The sequence below is a fragment of the Aplidium turbinatum genome, chromosome 4 (genome assembly GCF_918807975.1).
Source record: "Aplidium turbinatum chromosome 4, kaAplTurb1.1, whole genome shotgun sequence".
Lineage (NCBI taxonomy): Eukaryota > Metazoa > Chordata > Ascidiacea > Aplousobranchia > Polyclinidae > Aplidium > Aplidium turbinatum.
The window spans coordinates 3,955,299-3,971,221 of record NC_137475.1 but is presented as its reverse complement, the minus strand read 5'-3'; the positions used below and the strand labels follow the sequence as shown (position 1 = coordinate 3,971,221).

Below are 15,923 nucleotides of genomic sequence, written 5' to 3'. Positions count from 1 at the left end.
AGGCGAATTGACGTTATAAACGAAGCCGTTATAGGCGAATTCTACTGTATAATGTTTGCAGACGTTAAATCAATGTAAAAACGACGGATTTTGCTGTCAGGTTAGCCTACCTACCTTGCTATACATAATTGGATTATCGAATCCTGAAACGGAACTTGGTTGTTTCTTGGAAGTTGAAATCAAAGGAATTTTGACGTCACCACGTTTGTAAATATAAACCCCGACACCGACCCCAACTGCTACGAACAAGACTGCGATGATGATCCCTGCAATGGCCCCACCATCTAGACCCCCTCCTCCTGTAAAGTGGAGTGTCATCAACATACAACAACAAAGCAACTGTAACAAGTAAATCCAAATCAAAGGCTTAAATCAGGGCTACTCAACTAATGTTAGCAAAGGTCCATTTTGACAAGGATTTTCGAGGTCCGGTGAATACTTCATATGCAACCACGAAAATTAAACAACCAGTAGCCTACGAGCACCGAAACACTTTTCAAGTAGTATGTAACACGACTTGGATTTTTGTCTTGACACTAACAAAGAAATAAAAAAGGAAAAAATGTAGCCTATTGTGTTTCTTTGTAGTGTAGCTGTGTGGATCGCACTTCAGAGAAGACGGCAAAGCGTTGGGGAGTCTGGGGGCAAAGCCCCCATCTTCTTGGATAATCACAAAAAATTGCTTTTCCCCAATGGGAATCTGTTTAAAGAGGCCCTAAAATGTGGCAATGAGGTTATTCTTCCAGAAGCCCGAGGTCCACCTTCAACACCCAGAAGGTCCGGATTCGAACTGCGGTCCGCAAGTTGAGTAGCCCTGGCTTAGATGATACTATGTCTGAATGATCGTATTGTCACATCATAATGTGATATGGACAATTATTTTGATCCCAAGATCTTTAGTAAATCAAAACATCACTGTCGATAATAATTTTAGCGCCAGAAATGTTGAAAATGAAGTAGTTGAAAAACTGAGGCACACGTTACAAAAAAAAAGATATTGAACCAATCAAACATCTGCGGTTCAACAGACATTCTGCAGGTCTGTTAAACCACTAGCGCCTCAATTAGGTCGAGATCTGGACCTATCAAGCCTTAACAAAATTTAATACAGTATAACTGCAGCTCAAAAGGTGAACTTTAAAGTTTTACCACAGAAAGACGTAGTATTGATTACGATTTTCTTTGGTTCAGCCATTCTAAGTGCACACTTCTTATTGGTCAAATGTTTATGAGGTTAGCAAATATAAATCTTTGGGTTTCCTCTTGTTTAGAGCTGATACTCCTGATAGGCCTTGCTGTCAGCTGCCCAGGAAGGCATCAAAATACAACATTGACCATTGGGCTGGTTGCTAAAATTCATGGGTGGTGTTGTGAATAAATGGGGACACGGTAAATTTTCATGATTACCAACACTCTAACAGACTCAGGAAAGGTCTCCAAAAAGTATAAAGTTGTTGTTTTTGCTTTGTATTGAGCACTCTTGTTGCTGCATTGATACCTGGCGTGTGTGTTTCTGTTCTATTTTATCTGAAAGTAAAACGTTCTACCTTGTTACTTTAATGTTTCATGTCAACTTGCAGCAATTTGTCCAAATGCAGTCAATGGGGTCCTGTTCACAAAAAAGCTTCCTTTTTTGCACAACAGCCTTGTCCAAAGAATTGGAGGCACACATCAACAAATGGGTATCCGGACATTTTTCCGAAAGACATTTTGCTGAATGGACATTTTGCCGAAACTCATTTTTGTGTTATATGTATCGATATTTTCCACAATGTGTTTTAGTCTATCGTTCACAACCTTAGTCCTTTCGGCAATTTGTCCGCGCACGAACAAATGTTGGCTCCAGATCTAGATGGAGTTCTCACCTAGCGCTTTGTTAACTGTTAAACTACAGAAACTTTTTGTTGTGTTATAGCTACTCGCATCTCTTTGAAAAAGTTGATGGACGTGGGAAATATTTATACGATTGATCGATTGTGAAGTTTTAATCCTAACATTTAGAAGACCTCTTTGAAAACTCAATCGTGGCACTTTCGCACTGCGCTTGTCCACAAAGCTCCTGCGGATGAAAATGACGAAACCGATTAAGCCGACGCGATGCAACGTCACTAGAGTATCGAACCTGAAGGCAACGTTTCTTTGGTCGGTCCGGTTGTTGTCTTGACTGTTGTGGTGGTCTGGACGTTGTTGTTGGTAGTAGTGACTACCCCAGGGTTTGTAGGGGGATTGGGGCCTCCTTTCGTGGTCGTAGTTGGAAAAGGATCCGGAGGTTTAGTGCTAGGGTTCGCTACAAAAAGACTCGTATTATAATTTCTATCAAACACAATTTCCAACGCGACAATCAACTCATCTGAGATGCAAAGCAGTTTCCTAGATAGCATTTGCTGAGGAAGAAAAAGAAACTTTCTGTAGGGTTACATTTGATCAATATGAATAGTGCGCGGTATTCTCGAACTGAATGACGAATCAGTGCAGTGGCTGCTTGACACCTGCCCAAACATCTAGAGTCTAGACCGAGTCGCCACCACTGTTCAAGCTTGGTAAAGGGCTGAGCCTTTCGACAATTGGAGTGGCGAAAAAGAAAATGTTCACACGAAGAAGAAGAGAACCTATACAATAGTTCATAAAAGAGACACAAGAATAGGGAACACGAAAGATCAGCAAAAAGAAAGCAGCCGCATGTCAGTGATCAGATCTGTACCGATAAGAAGAAGGAAGAGGGAATATCAGAAGCCATACATCTGTTTATAACAAATAAGCGAGCTTAATCGGTTTATATCTTTGGATAATCAAAATTTATTACAGAAATAGGTGACTAACTAAAAGATACCACAGGTATAGCATCCGCCAATCACAATATACGGTTACAATATACACCAGCTGTAGCATACACCAATTGTGACGTATATCGGATTGTTGGTTGAATAACGTTTTTGTGTTAGCGACAGTATGTACTTACTGACGCAGCATCTTCGCTCCGCTGGACCACCGCACTTTCCAGACTCGTACACGTCTGAGGAGCAATAGTTGCTGTCATACTGGCACACACCGTACCCCCCGCCCTCGCACTGAGAATCTCCAGTTTCCCAAACATTAACTTGGTCTTGACCTGAAAAGTTAATGATCTTGTCATAAGTGATTTTAATTGTGTAATATATAAGTAATGCATGAAGACCAATAATATGTTAGCAACTAGTGCTAGAAACGATATGTTTGCAAGTAGAGTTTCCTAATTATCTTTTATCTGTTATCGTTTCACAAGATGAGGTTTCGAGAAAATTCGTTTTTCTAACTCACAAATACTACCTAGTAATGAAAATGTACGTTTCAAAGTAAAAAAATCTGCCTTAACATAAAAGAAAACGTTTTGGTAAGATGGCTTAGAAATAATCACTCAAAGTCACATTGAGGCATGGATATTTTTACATGCAGGCCTATTGTATCCTTCATATGTAGCTATTGAATCCTATGCTTCACATTTACTGTATGCTTCACATATGCTAATCCTCACTGGTTTACGCAAGGAAGAACACAGTCAAAACGATTTTTAAAGTGTTTGGTATGACTTGACCGGAAATGGAATAGGCCTGAATGTAATGTATACAAACACAGGTGGAGAACTAACTACGGAAACGTAACGGAAAATAACACTGTAAAAACTATAAGGAGGCTATTTGCCAGCAGAGGCATGGCAAGTTAATGATGAAATCCAACTTACATTCTGCGTCATCAGGATCGCAATTGAAGCAGCATTTATTTTCTGTCCCCTGACTACACAGGTTGGCCTCGTATCCAAGATCGCACACATTGTATCGATTATCCTTGCAACTTCCTCCTTTGTCTATGCATGCTGCATCAGCTGTCAATCAAATATATTTCAACCAATCAGATGCCGTAACGGTTGGACGTTAATGCGGAACTAAAATTAACTTCACAGCTGTGAGTCAATATTAACCACAAAAATAAAGTAAGTTACAGTATTACAAAAGGATCATAGTTGATGCCAATTTAAGTCATACTAAGCCCATATGCAACAACATCTGGAATTACGTTGGTTGGTTTTTGAATCTGTATCCTCGGACTGACAAAGCCTTGATGGGTTATTCCTGAAATTATAAATATCGGGTTAACGTAACCTTAGTAAAAAAAAAAAAAAGACTGAGCTTCAAGACAAAAGTTTTCATGCAACTATTAAGCTGGAATGCACCGCACCACAGCATCAGTAACACACGTATGTCGTGTGCTTTTCACATGGCTGTCGCAATGACAACAGGAAAGAATAGCACAAGGGTTCCTCAACAGATTATGTACAGAAATGACATATCCAAACAGTTAATTAGTTGCTGAAACCAAACTATTGCTCACACAGAGTGAAAGTTGGACCGACCTCTTGAATAAAAGCAGGTGTGTGGACCAAGCCCAGATTCGTCCCAACAGCACCCTCTAGTGACACACTCGTAGTTACTGATGCCATCATATCCGCAATCAGCTCGTTCGTCTTCAGGGAAATTGCAAGTGGAATAACCTGGAAAAGAAATAAAATGCTTAGTGCAAAATGTTATGCTTAGGCTAAATTAACATAATTGCACTTTTGCTATTGAAATGTCCGGGACAATAAGAAAATATCAGCTACACAATCATGAGGTAAAACAGAGCCTCGATAAATTGGCTTTCTATTGCAACAAATGTTTATGCAAACTGATAATGTAGTTGCGGTTGGAGTTGAGATCATCACTGTGGTGTACAAACAGTTAATCACGTAACGTTCCAAAAACCATTTTCAGTTATTTCATCAAACAAAGCAAACTCACGCTGAGATTGAACTTTGTCAAAACTTAATTTAAAACTTCCGGATGAATAAACTACTGTTGGCCTACACGCAGAATTCTAAAATCCTAGGATTGAACAGCTGTCTTGAAATAGCATGCCAGCAAACCACTCGTATTTCAGAAACCACACTCAAAATAGTTTACTTGACCTGAAAATATTCTTCCAATGATCCATCAACATTGGTTAGCAATTCCCACTTACTTTTATGCTTTTTACAAATGTATCCTTTCTGTACATTGCAATCCATGTCATTCCATCCGCCGTTGGTGTACAGTTCCACACAGGCCTCGTTCGCGTCACCTGCGTCGTTTGGTTCACTGGCGGCCCAGTTCGTGTAGTCAAGCCCGGTCTTGTCGATCCATTCCCAGCCGCCTACGTCACGAAACAAGCGTTTAAATGTCAAGATGACGTCATTATGACGTGCGCATTTGTTGCATTACAATTATTCTAACTATGATGTAACTAAAGATGGACGAAAACACATACGATGGTAATTAGACATTAAATCGTGTCCAGATCACAAACAAACCAGCAAAAGACCAAATTATCTGAAGTTAAAACAACCAACCCCATCCATTCCTATAGAGGCCAAGCCAAACATTCTTCTGGTCCGTCCAACTTATGAACGCCTTGTTTTCGTAGTCACTGTGGACACTGGCCAGGTAGCCCATTTGAGATTGGCATTGTTTGTCCGCGTCGCCCCACGTGCGTATGTCCAAGTCAGTGTGTCCTGGTCAAAACATGATACTGACCACACCTCACAAGCTGATACTAATAAGAATTAATTGATATAGTAGCTACTATACAATATACGTTAAACAAGCTGTATAAAATGGTAAATATGTTCATTTGTACAATCAAAACTTTATACAAATATTCTCAATACCCACCTGGGTTAACTTTGTAACAATAATCACCCAGCATAGCCCACCCTCCTTCGCACGTCCCTTCAATACTCGGGTCTGGGGTTGGCATAGTTACTAGACATAAAGTGAAAGTTACTTCTACTCGGATTATTACAACTCATCTCTACAGAAGTTTTCACCTATATGCACCATGGTGGGAAGCAAGGTGGTAATAATAACGACATAGTTTACGTGAGTGGTCGCTGTAGATCTGCTAAAGTGGCGACTGTAAATTTGTTTATTCTGTATCATGTTTACGATGTGAACATGTTGGTATTCAACTTATCTTTCCTCTTTGCTAAAAATATACAATCGGTTTGAACAGACTCTGTTGTGATTTGGCATGGAACCAAACCAACTCCTATCAGAGGCAGAGGCAAAGATACTAATTTGATTGTTAAAACATGGAGTAGTCAACATTTTGTGACAGGGTTCCACAAATCAGTAGAAAGTAGTTGTATGAAGATGTAACAACTAACACTACTGCACAACGTTTACAAGAATGCGTTTAGTCGACAAAACCATCCCCGACTGCAAGTAAATTCCACCAACTACTGAACTAAGACGACTAAGAACATTCAGAAGAATACTTCGCTGTGATCCTTTTGCAGCGCAGCATTTACTGGCACAGACAAATATATAAAAACAAAGCACACGAAAAGAAAATTTTAAAGTCTAGATATTAATGATGGAAATTGTATTTTTTATGCACACCGCTTTTCAAAAGAAAGATAGGCTACATCCTAAGAACATTAAATTAAAAATAACTCACATGTCTCATATTTGCAGACGAAAGGCAATTTAGTTTGAGTGCACGACGTTTGATATCCATCTGTGTTGGACAAGCCCCATGTCCCATATTTGTTTATGACGATACATCCTTTAGATCCGGGTGGGGTTTGGGGCTCATTTGTCCCCCAGGCTGTGTAAACAACAGGGGATTGGTCCACCCACTTGTAGCTGGTGGCTCCTGATGTCTGATTCTGCAATAAATTTGATATTTAGCCAACTTTTACCTGAGCAATTGCACACAGGTTGTCTTTAGATGTTTAACTCATGAATACACCAAATACAGTGTGATGTACATTTTAGCGGTACTCGAGGGAGAAAGCCCTGATTTGACGTCCATCGACTATGTCATGGGCTTTCTCAAGATACAGCTACCTGCTCTTGGGGGGTCTTGAACCAACAACCTTTGAAGCGTTATTTAGACTCCACCCCTGAGCCACATAACCGACATCGCTGTCGCTGACACGTCACAACAGGCCACGTCTTTGATTCGAGATTCATAACAGAAGATGGAACGGACCCTTAAAGATCATGGGTTTGCATTATGAAGATGACAATGCTGTCAATGGCACTCTATTTCTTCCTTCAGTCGTCGTGCTCTGGGGTCAGGGGGTCTATGCTTTGGCGAACCACAAACAAAATTGTAAACCAGACAGCACAGAGCAGCAGCTAAGCATTCAATATGTGGTCGCTTACGTATTGGTAGTAAAGACCAATCCACATATCTTCGAAGGGGGTTGTGGAGTCCTCTTGTGGCCAGAAAAGAGTCATCAGAGCGTTGTTTTCATAAACATTCCAGATACTCGCCAACTCCATTGGAAAACCTGAAAAACATATACGATAATTTTTTTGAAAGTGAAACTCTTTAAGATTATGATGTCACTTGCAGATTAAAATCTCTCGGATCGTTTTTATCAATTGATGACCACTTTTAGGAGGAAAATCAAGCCTTGAGTCTTTTAACGTGCACTTCACTGAGCTTCTAAGGCGTTAACTTTGCAAAGAATGCGACTGACAGCGACTGATGGTATTGATTTTTTATCTTTGAACTGAGAAAGCTGCTTATTGAGAAGATAAAAAACTGAGGAAACATTTGGTATTTCATCGATACTTTTGGATGCTTGAAATGTGCGAAAGTGAGGAGTTGTTATCCACACATTAAGTTCTCATTATTCCGTTGTGTTTTTTACTAATCAAACTATTTTCGTTGGTCAGTTGATGAAGAACTCTGTGTATTGTGTTTTGATGATTCGGCATAGCACGCAAAAATAATTATCTACAATTGGATTACACAGAAGCTTACATTAAAAAAGACCTTACCCGAGCTACTTCCATCGCTGTGACATTTAGTTTTTGCGTCTTCCCACGTCAAATATTCAGAGGGGTTCGAATATATTTTGTAGCAGCCAGTGTCCCATTGAACAAAACCAAGCCCACTTGGGCAAAGTGTGGAATCGCCTTGGTAGTCTGAAACCAAAATTTATTTGTCAATCTAAAGTGCAAACAAATGCAATTAGAGTAAGAGCATGGTCCTCTCTGGTGTCTGGCCAGATTTGTCTTATTTTTCTTTAAAACATTAACAGTCTGAGTTGCTTGCACAATGTGGCAGTATTGTTGAAAAAATGGCGATTGCTAAGGGAAAAGTTAAAAGCAGTTGCTTGATAAAAAGTTCATGTGTTGTTGTCATGGTAAGTTTGAGTAACTGAGTAACTTGAACTTTGAACATGCTGCAAGTAGCCTACGCTTTTTTTGCCACTGCCTCATACTCAACTGGCTATTTGGTGACTCGTTTGTTCAATGTAGCCCAGCCAAGTCCAGCAGTTCAAACCACTTTATCAGTCAAATCAAAGTAGGCCTTCACACACTGTCTTTGCTGTGAGCGTCAATAAAAAAAGTTGTGTCGCGTTGAGAAAGCATTCTGTCGTCACAAACTAACCTGGGGGGAAGTCGGTATCTTTGGTTCTGGAGCAGTAGAAGGGCCGGATCTCGCTGCATTGGTTGTCGTTCCACTTCCCTGCGCTGTTGGCGTTCCAGGCCAATTCAACACATTCCTCGACCTACGTCATCAAAGGTCAGGTCAACTTCGGGCAATTTCGTGCAACTTTTACAGTTTTGTTAAAATATCAATAGTAGATTGGTTGAAATATGTTTATTCTCGGGCTGAGAAAGCATATTTCAATAATTAAAGTGGAATTTTTGCATACGTGATTGACTATATATAAACAATGGTTTAGGCAAGTGGGAAAGGTTGGTTTTTCATACCACTTCTACACAGAAGATTCAGCCCAGCACAATCGGCAGGGCCGGATTTAGATAAAAAAAAGACCATAAGCTATTGTCCATTTAAGGCCCCTAACCTCTACCCTAACAGCCATAGAGACGAGTATTACAAACTACCACTGATACCATACTCAATTAGTAGTAACGGAGAAATATACACGTAAGCAGGGACGTCACCAACACAGAATTTCGAGGGGGGCAAATGAGTATTATTCCACATGTCAGTAAATATAAAAATAGTAAAACTCTGTCAAAAGATACTGCAACAGAGGGTAAAAGATTTATTTAAGTTACATAAACCGAAACAGCTGAGAAATGTATAGTGGTTAGTTCAATCGGAGACTTCAGTTTGTCAAAAACTACTTTTCGCAAAAAACACAGCAAGTAGGCAACTTATTTAATGTTCATATTAGTTTTAAGGTGTAGGCTACTTGTTTGCTTGGGATTGCTGTTCTGATTATTTGCATAATTGAATGCGGCCAGCAATAGAAAAAGATTGTGCACCCCTGCCCAAGGCTTTAGCCTTTTTAGTCTAATGGTAAATCCGGCACTGACAATCGGATTTCCATGTAGATGATGTAATTGATGTCCAACTCGCGCAAGTCACGCAAGGTAGATAAACGATGGCTATGATGTCATAACACCCCATCCGCTATAGCGACATGCAGATTACAATGAAATACTGTACGCGGACCGATATATGACGTTTATTCTCTCACGCCTTCAAAACACGCGACGATCTGTCATTATAAGAAGACAGTGTAGGGTGGTTGCTTAACAAAGCAATCTCTCTTTACCAAACCCCAATCAATTATATTACCCCACTTACCCCGTTGTAATTGTTGGGTTCTCCCGAAGCCCAGTTCGTGAAGAAAACTTCTTCGTTGTTCGACCATTTGAAAGTCAAGTCTGTTCCTTTCGAGTTGAGCCCGATCCAGATGTTGGAAGGACTAGCGTAAAGTTGCGACGTGAGGAAAGCTGGAAGCAGAAGGAAAGGTCTGTAGTGACGTGTCAGATTGAAACAAAGATCCCAACTTGACATTTTGAAAGTGAAGAAATACTGAGTTGAGAACGCCAATAATATTTGTTGGGTATTTGCATATTTTGTTGCCATAAACGAAATATAAAATGATATTCTTATATGCTAAATCAAAAAAAAAGGGGTATATAGACATATGTTACTATCAATAAATTACAATTCATAAAATATAATAAAATATTTATTTGGGTACTTAGGTCACACATTCATCTAACCATTGTAGTATTCGTTGGGAACAGAGGCGAGGTTTCCTTTCTGGGTTTGACAATAAGCTTCCGCGTTGTCCCAGGTATCTCTCAAAGAAGAGTCTGTGAATCCAACCTCCAAAAAGCACTTGCCGCCGTATGGGATCCAATTCTGGAAGTTTTAAGGGCGTCACGATATTGAATAACTTTACATTACCTTAGTTTGGTAAATATCATTTACGTGCTATGCTAAGTACAAATTCGATGCATGTGCATAATTATTAAGCTCAACCAACTTTGTATTACTTACGAAGGGACATCCCCCAGGAGCAATAGGGGTGGGTTTGGGGGACACTGGGTGTCCATCTGGGTACTTTTGACAAATAAATCCTTGCGTGAGTCCACAATTGGAATCCTCCCAACGACCTGTGACGTAAAAATCATTAGTCTTGACGACCAGGAAGGTCACTGGTGGGGTGAAGGGGCAAATCAACCTCGATGCATTAAATATAAACATCGTGGGTCAGCCTTGTTTACATTTAAGGTTAGATTATATGTTTAACAAAATGTGACCAATACGTTCAATATAGCTTGGTCCATTGTGCAAGTGATGTCACTATCTTGGCCCACGGAGCGTAACAACAAACAACTTGGACATTGTAACTTTGAAATGTAGTGTCCTGATACGTGTAACAAAATAATATACAGTATATATACCATAATGATCAAATATAGCTATTACTATCTAAACCCTTGACAGCCTGTTTCACCTAAAGACGTAAAAGCCTAAAAACGCTCTGCTTTGCTTTTTTGCTTAGCATTGAGCACTTTTTGTAGTATTAATAGTTACATTGTTTTATCATAATGACCATATACATCCAGTATATACGTACATTATACATAATACAATAAACAATGTGACGAAAGCAATAAAGAACGCAGAACAGAAGACAAAGAAGTACATGAGAGAATCAATGAAATAATAAAATTGCCATGAAGATGTTCAACATAGTTGTCTTGTCAACTTCCATTAAAAACAGATACGGGGGGACGAAAGCAAGTACCTCCACGTGTAATATCAGTGTAATAAAGTCACCACTGATATTGTTTCCTCTAAAAACAGCCACTTAAAAAATGACCATGAGTTACCTGTAGAAGATTTGAGATCGACGCATAGTTCTTGACCGTAATTGTCATTGGGTTCTCCTTTCATCCAATTTTCAAACGTCACTGGTGTCCCATCTATCCAAATATACGGCCCATTCATGGTATCTTGGGCCATGCCAATCCATAGGGATGACACTGCTGTCTTTGAAGACTGAAATGTATTTAGGTTTAACTTTAAACACTGAACACGACCTCAAGTTTCTTTTAAATTGTGGCTCACCATGCAGGTAGTGGTGTAGGATAAAGATTTATACTGAAAGCAGATGGAGTACTTAAAACGGAGCACTGGAGACACTGTGGTAAAATGGAGTTAATTTTGAAGTTTTCCCAGTTATTATTACGTTTTACTACGCATAAGGTATAAATTTAAAGAACAAACTCATGCTTAAGTAGTTGTGGTACATTGTGCATAAGCGGTATAGACTGCAGGTAGTGTCACGGCGCAGATAGCGTGCTTTAAATAGATCACTTGAAGCACTCTCGTACAATGTAGTTAGTTTTAAAAAGAATTAACTCCAAAAATGTTTCTCCCTTTACAAAGTTTAATGAACCTGCTGGGCACCTACACCAGTCAAACCAACCCTCACCCAACCAGTGACGAACTCCTGCTCATCGACGGTTCCTATGGCTACCAGTGTCCCTCCATGGCTCTTGCATTCTGTGTTAGCGCTCTGCCAGCCCAAGATCGCGTCAGAAAAGTAGTAGCACTTTTGCACGTTCGTGTACGAGCTGGTGTACGCTACCCAGGGTACGTCACTTCCGCATATACCCGGAGCTGTGTAACAAAAGTTATTATTTCAACACAATTGAGAACAAACCTTCCAAACTTAATTATTCTATTCAACATTAACTTGAGAATTAAAATAAAGTTCAACCAGGCATTCACTTTATCTATTCAACATTTTAAGCAAAACTGAATGACAAATATACTTAAATATTTTACACCAACGGGAAGCAAAAACGTAAATTTTAATCAATGAGTGGATGTACACCACTTTAAATGCCTACTTAATTATACAGTCACTCTTTGTTGTATAATAGCCAACTATAGAAAATATCAATAAACCAATCCATAGTTATCCTTCAATGTGCTTTTCTTTTGTACGTTATTGAGTGATGTTGAAGTTTATGTCGGAGACATAAAAACTTTGTTTTTATTAAGTAAGACAAATACTCACATAAACTACCAGGTGGTGGAGTAACTGCAGGTAGGAGATCTTTACCTGGATATCGATACAAAACGTTATTTACAATTTTGTGAACAACAACAAATTATCATAAACGCAGCCTAAATCACTTGCACAAACGAAATATTTACAAAATGGCTAATGGCTACTGCCTAGGTTGTACCTAGGGTGTAACAAATTAGGTGGACATAATTGCTGCAGAAAAGGCAGTCGAGAGAAAGGAACTGGCCACCCGACTCTCCTTAGTGCCGAAGGCTTAGTACAATGAAAACCTTATCTTCTCATACCCGACACTTGAATCAAGTATGGGACCAGCTTTACCTTTTTTAATGGCTACTGGGAAAGTAGAATAAGCTTAGTTTGAGCTGAGCGTTCAAGGAGATCTCAAGTTGCTGATGTCAAGCGTCTTTAAAGAATCAAGAACCGATTATTTTAACAAATTGTTCTATGAAAACTTTTGTTAAGTTTTGCAAATCTCATGGCTAATAGAGAAATAGAAAACAAAGCAAACTCTCTACCAAAGCTTTCTCATAGCTAAGTTGTGGAAGCGGGTTCTTCACGTCCAAAGATCATAGGTTCCATACTCAAATAGAGCACGGAGTTATGACTTTGGCAAGGCACTTCATGGAACTCTTGGAATTCGAGCCGTACCTACCCCTCCCCAGTGACCCAAGTCTTTAACCATCATGAATAGACATACACTTGATGAGCTATTAACTACATCAGCACGAACTGGCAGTGATTTGGAGTTGCTTTCTACCTCGTTCAATTTTACAAATCCAGTTTCTCGCGGCGTCGCAGTTCGAGTCTGACCAACTCAAATCTGTTGGACTGAAATAAGCTTCCGCGCAGTTCTCTCTTCCATTCTGGTTGTCCGGCTCGCCTTGGGCCTAGATATCAAGCAATGTGTTTTAATCGCAGTGTAGTGAAGATGGATTACATTGACAAGTTCACTAAAAAGTTTGGCTGTTGATCAGGATAATTATCGTTTCTAGCAAGTTCATCAGATGAACGTTGCAATTAGTGCTAGAAATGATTAGAAGTTAAAATAAACTAGACCAGAATCATCAAACACTTAGAAAACTACAGATAAGTATATTCAGTTGTGTACAAGTACCAAGGCCAAAGTCAATAACCTCTACCTATAGATTACGTGTACACTAAATTTCTCGGTTGAACTGTTGAAGGAAAACGCCTAGCCGTAGAAAAGGTATATTTAATGAAATATGCAATCAGTGATTGGATGGAAATCTCACCCAGTTGGTATAAGAAACCGGAGTTTTGTCAGCCCAACCCATTTGTCCATCTTCTAATCTTTTCAAGCCAATCCAGAAAATATATTCATCAATCCCACTGTACATAATCAATGAACATTCTAATTGAATTAAGTACTAACTAACAGGAAGTAAATAATAAGTCAGCGTTGGGAATTAAACGTTTTTTTTAAATGTTTTTTCGTACTTACAAACATTTTGACAAGAAAGTGCAGATAAAAGATTCAGGGTAACAATGTGGGTATTGTGTTGCATTAATCTAAATGCAGCATATCGCTGTGATGGCTGACGAAACTCTGGAAGTAAAACTGTTATTGAAGTTATTTATAATTTCTTGTTGTAGCTTAACCTGCAGCTACCACAAGAAAGGCAGAAAATATTTTATAATTTAATCAGGGGTTGACCACATGATTTTAACCGTTTTAAACTCTGGGGGATGTAACGCCTTTCTACCATGAAGGTATATTTTCATTACTTGTGGTTCCTTCTCTTCAGTATGAACTGTATTTTTTACAGGAAAAGGGTGCCAGCTTTAGTAAGCAATATCAGTCAAACAATTTCTGTACGATCAATGAGCAAAACTAGCTCTTAAATTCATTTGAAAATATCCTATACAATCAGTTAGAGTAGTATTATATCATTGGCACAACGACCATATTCCACCTCGCTAACCATATCGGTGTAAGATTCATGGTAAAAGTAAAACTTCCATTCTCTCAAAGTATATCGTCAGCTGATTGCGACTGTCGATATACCTTGAGAGCTGCACATGAACACAAAGACTCACGCTACTCCACTGGCGATGATCTGCTCCTCCTGACTGCTGTGGATGCTAACCAAGACCGCTCCTTGGGACTCACAGTGGAGTTTCGCTTGCTCCCAACTCAATCTTTGAGAGGAGCCTATCTGCTCATTGATCTACACAAGAATGAGTGAACAATCAAAAAGGTGATTAGATTCCAAACGGATTTCACAGCTGCTAAAACTATTTGGTAACTAGGTATTTACAATAATAATAATAACGTTGTGGCTTATTATTGTCGCTCTGCAACAACTAAAGTCTTTTAGCGACAGGGCTCATTTTTAATTTTGTATCAGGTTTACGATGTCATCACATTATTACCCGACTCATTCTCACTGCGTTATGCAAGAAAGAACACAATCGGGACTGTTTTTAAAGTCTTCGGTTTGACCCGACCTGGAATCGATCTCAGATCTACCACCACCAGAGCCAAAGGTGAAACCACTCGGCTACTGAGCTGGTATGTGCTGACACTCTCTTTTTTTTCTTAAATGCTGCATCGCACTTCAGCAAACTTAAGCAGGAGCAGGATTAACTTCGAGAATTTTGCTTTCAAACTCTGATTGACAGTTTCGGATCATTTCAAATGAATTTAATGTAAAGCTAACATTACTACGGGTACTATAATAATTGTTGATGCGATGAATCTTAAAAAATCTGCTGATTGCTCTCGGATGTCATATTCGTGCCTCGTAAGCAAGTAAATTTGTAAACACTAGAATGGAGAGACTGAAAAGGGAAATTAAACAAAAATTTATTCCAGTTTTTTAAAAGTTTTATACAATGAGAAAATGTCAATATTGAGTTTGCATTTAAAGAGTTTCTGTAATTTGTTAAACATAAGCAAACGATTTTCTTCCTGCGTTATCGAAAAAATGCCAGTCATACCCGTCACAAATAATATATATCTAGTTTGTATGGTTTTTATTTTTTTAAAAGGTGTCTTGTTTTAGGGACTGGGTACCTTATTACAACCGGGCTCGAATTATTTTCATGCCCTGCTTTTTCTCTGCTCTTCTAACGTTCCGTTCTGACGTGTATTTTTCACAACTAATTTAATGGTGTTTAAACGATTTTGGCTGAAAAAAGAGCAAAAGTTTTTTTGTAGAGTCAAAATTAATGCATTATACTGGTACATTTGTTCCAAACTTTCACATTACCAAATGACTGGAAAATTGAGGTTTTACTTCTGAAAATATTTTCTACTGACCTGGTAACAAAAGCTTGAACTGACGTCACCATACCATCCAGTTGGGCAGTTTCCATTAGGACTGGGAGGAGTGGGGATGGCTGGAGTGGTGTAGCCTTCTCTTGGTATCTCGCATATTCTAACAACCATCATATGATATGAGGGTTACGTACACACCGGTTGCATATACATGACACAAGTTGCATACGCATTGCAGAGCTACACACCAGCTCCACATGCATACGCATTGCAGAGCTACACACCAGCTCAATGCAT

At 39.2% G+C, this 15,923-nt stretch overlaps 1 protein-coding gene across 1 annotated transcript in view; it reads right to left on the bottom strand.

Moving 5' to 3' along the window:
- The window catches only part of LOC145768393 (uncharacterized), a 44,646-nt gene that overhangs the window by 990 nt on the left and 27,733 nt on the right, over positions 1-15,923 (bottom strand). Inside the window, exons 36-57 of the mRNA XM_082579875.1 lie at positions 15,669-15,786; positions 14,444-14,574; positions 13,639-13,735; positions 13,143-13,272; positions 12,374-12,418; positions 11,783-11,970; positions 11,178-11,346; positions 10,339-10,454; positions 10,059-10,200; positions 9,634-9,782; positions 8,461-8,581; positions 7,845-7,991; positions 7,221-7,348; positions 6,508-6,718; positions 5,721-5,810; positions 5,399-5,560; positions 5,032-5,202; positions 4,388-4,525; positions 3,719-3,859; positions 2,960-3,109; positions 2,123-2,287; positions 115-299 (exon numbers count right to left, since the gene is read on the bottom strand). Coding sequence (XP_082436001.1) covers positions 115-299; positions 2,123-2,287; positions 2,960-3,109; positions 3,719-3,859; positions 4,388-4,525; positions 5,032-5,202; positions 5,399-5,560; positions 5,721-5,810; positions 6,508-6,718; positions 7,221-7,348; positions 7,845-7,991; positions 8,461-8,581; positions 9,634-9,782; positions 10,059-10,200; positions 10,339-10,454; positions 11,178-11,346; positions 11,783-11,970; positions 12,374-12,418; positions 13,143-13,272; positions 13,639-13,735; positions 14,444-14,574; positions 15,669-15,786 — 3,094 coding nt within the window. The remainder of the gene's footprint in view (positions 1-114; positions 300-2,122; positions 2,288-2,959; positions 3,110-3,718; positions 3,860-4,387; positions 4,526-5,031; positions 5,203-5,398; positions 5,561-5,720; positions 5,811-6,507; positions 6,719-7,220; positions 7,349-7,844; positions 7,992-8,460; positions 8,582-9,633; positions 9,783-10,058; positions 10,201-10,338; positions 10,455-11,177; positions 11,347-11,782; positions 11,971-12,373; positions 12,419-13,142; positions 13,273-13,638; positions 13,736-14,443; positions 14,575-15,668; positions 15,787-15,923) is intronic.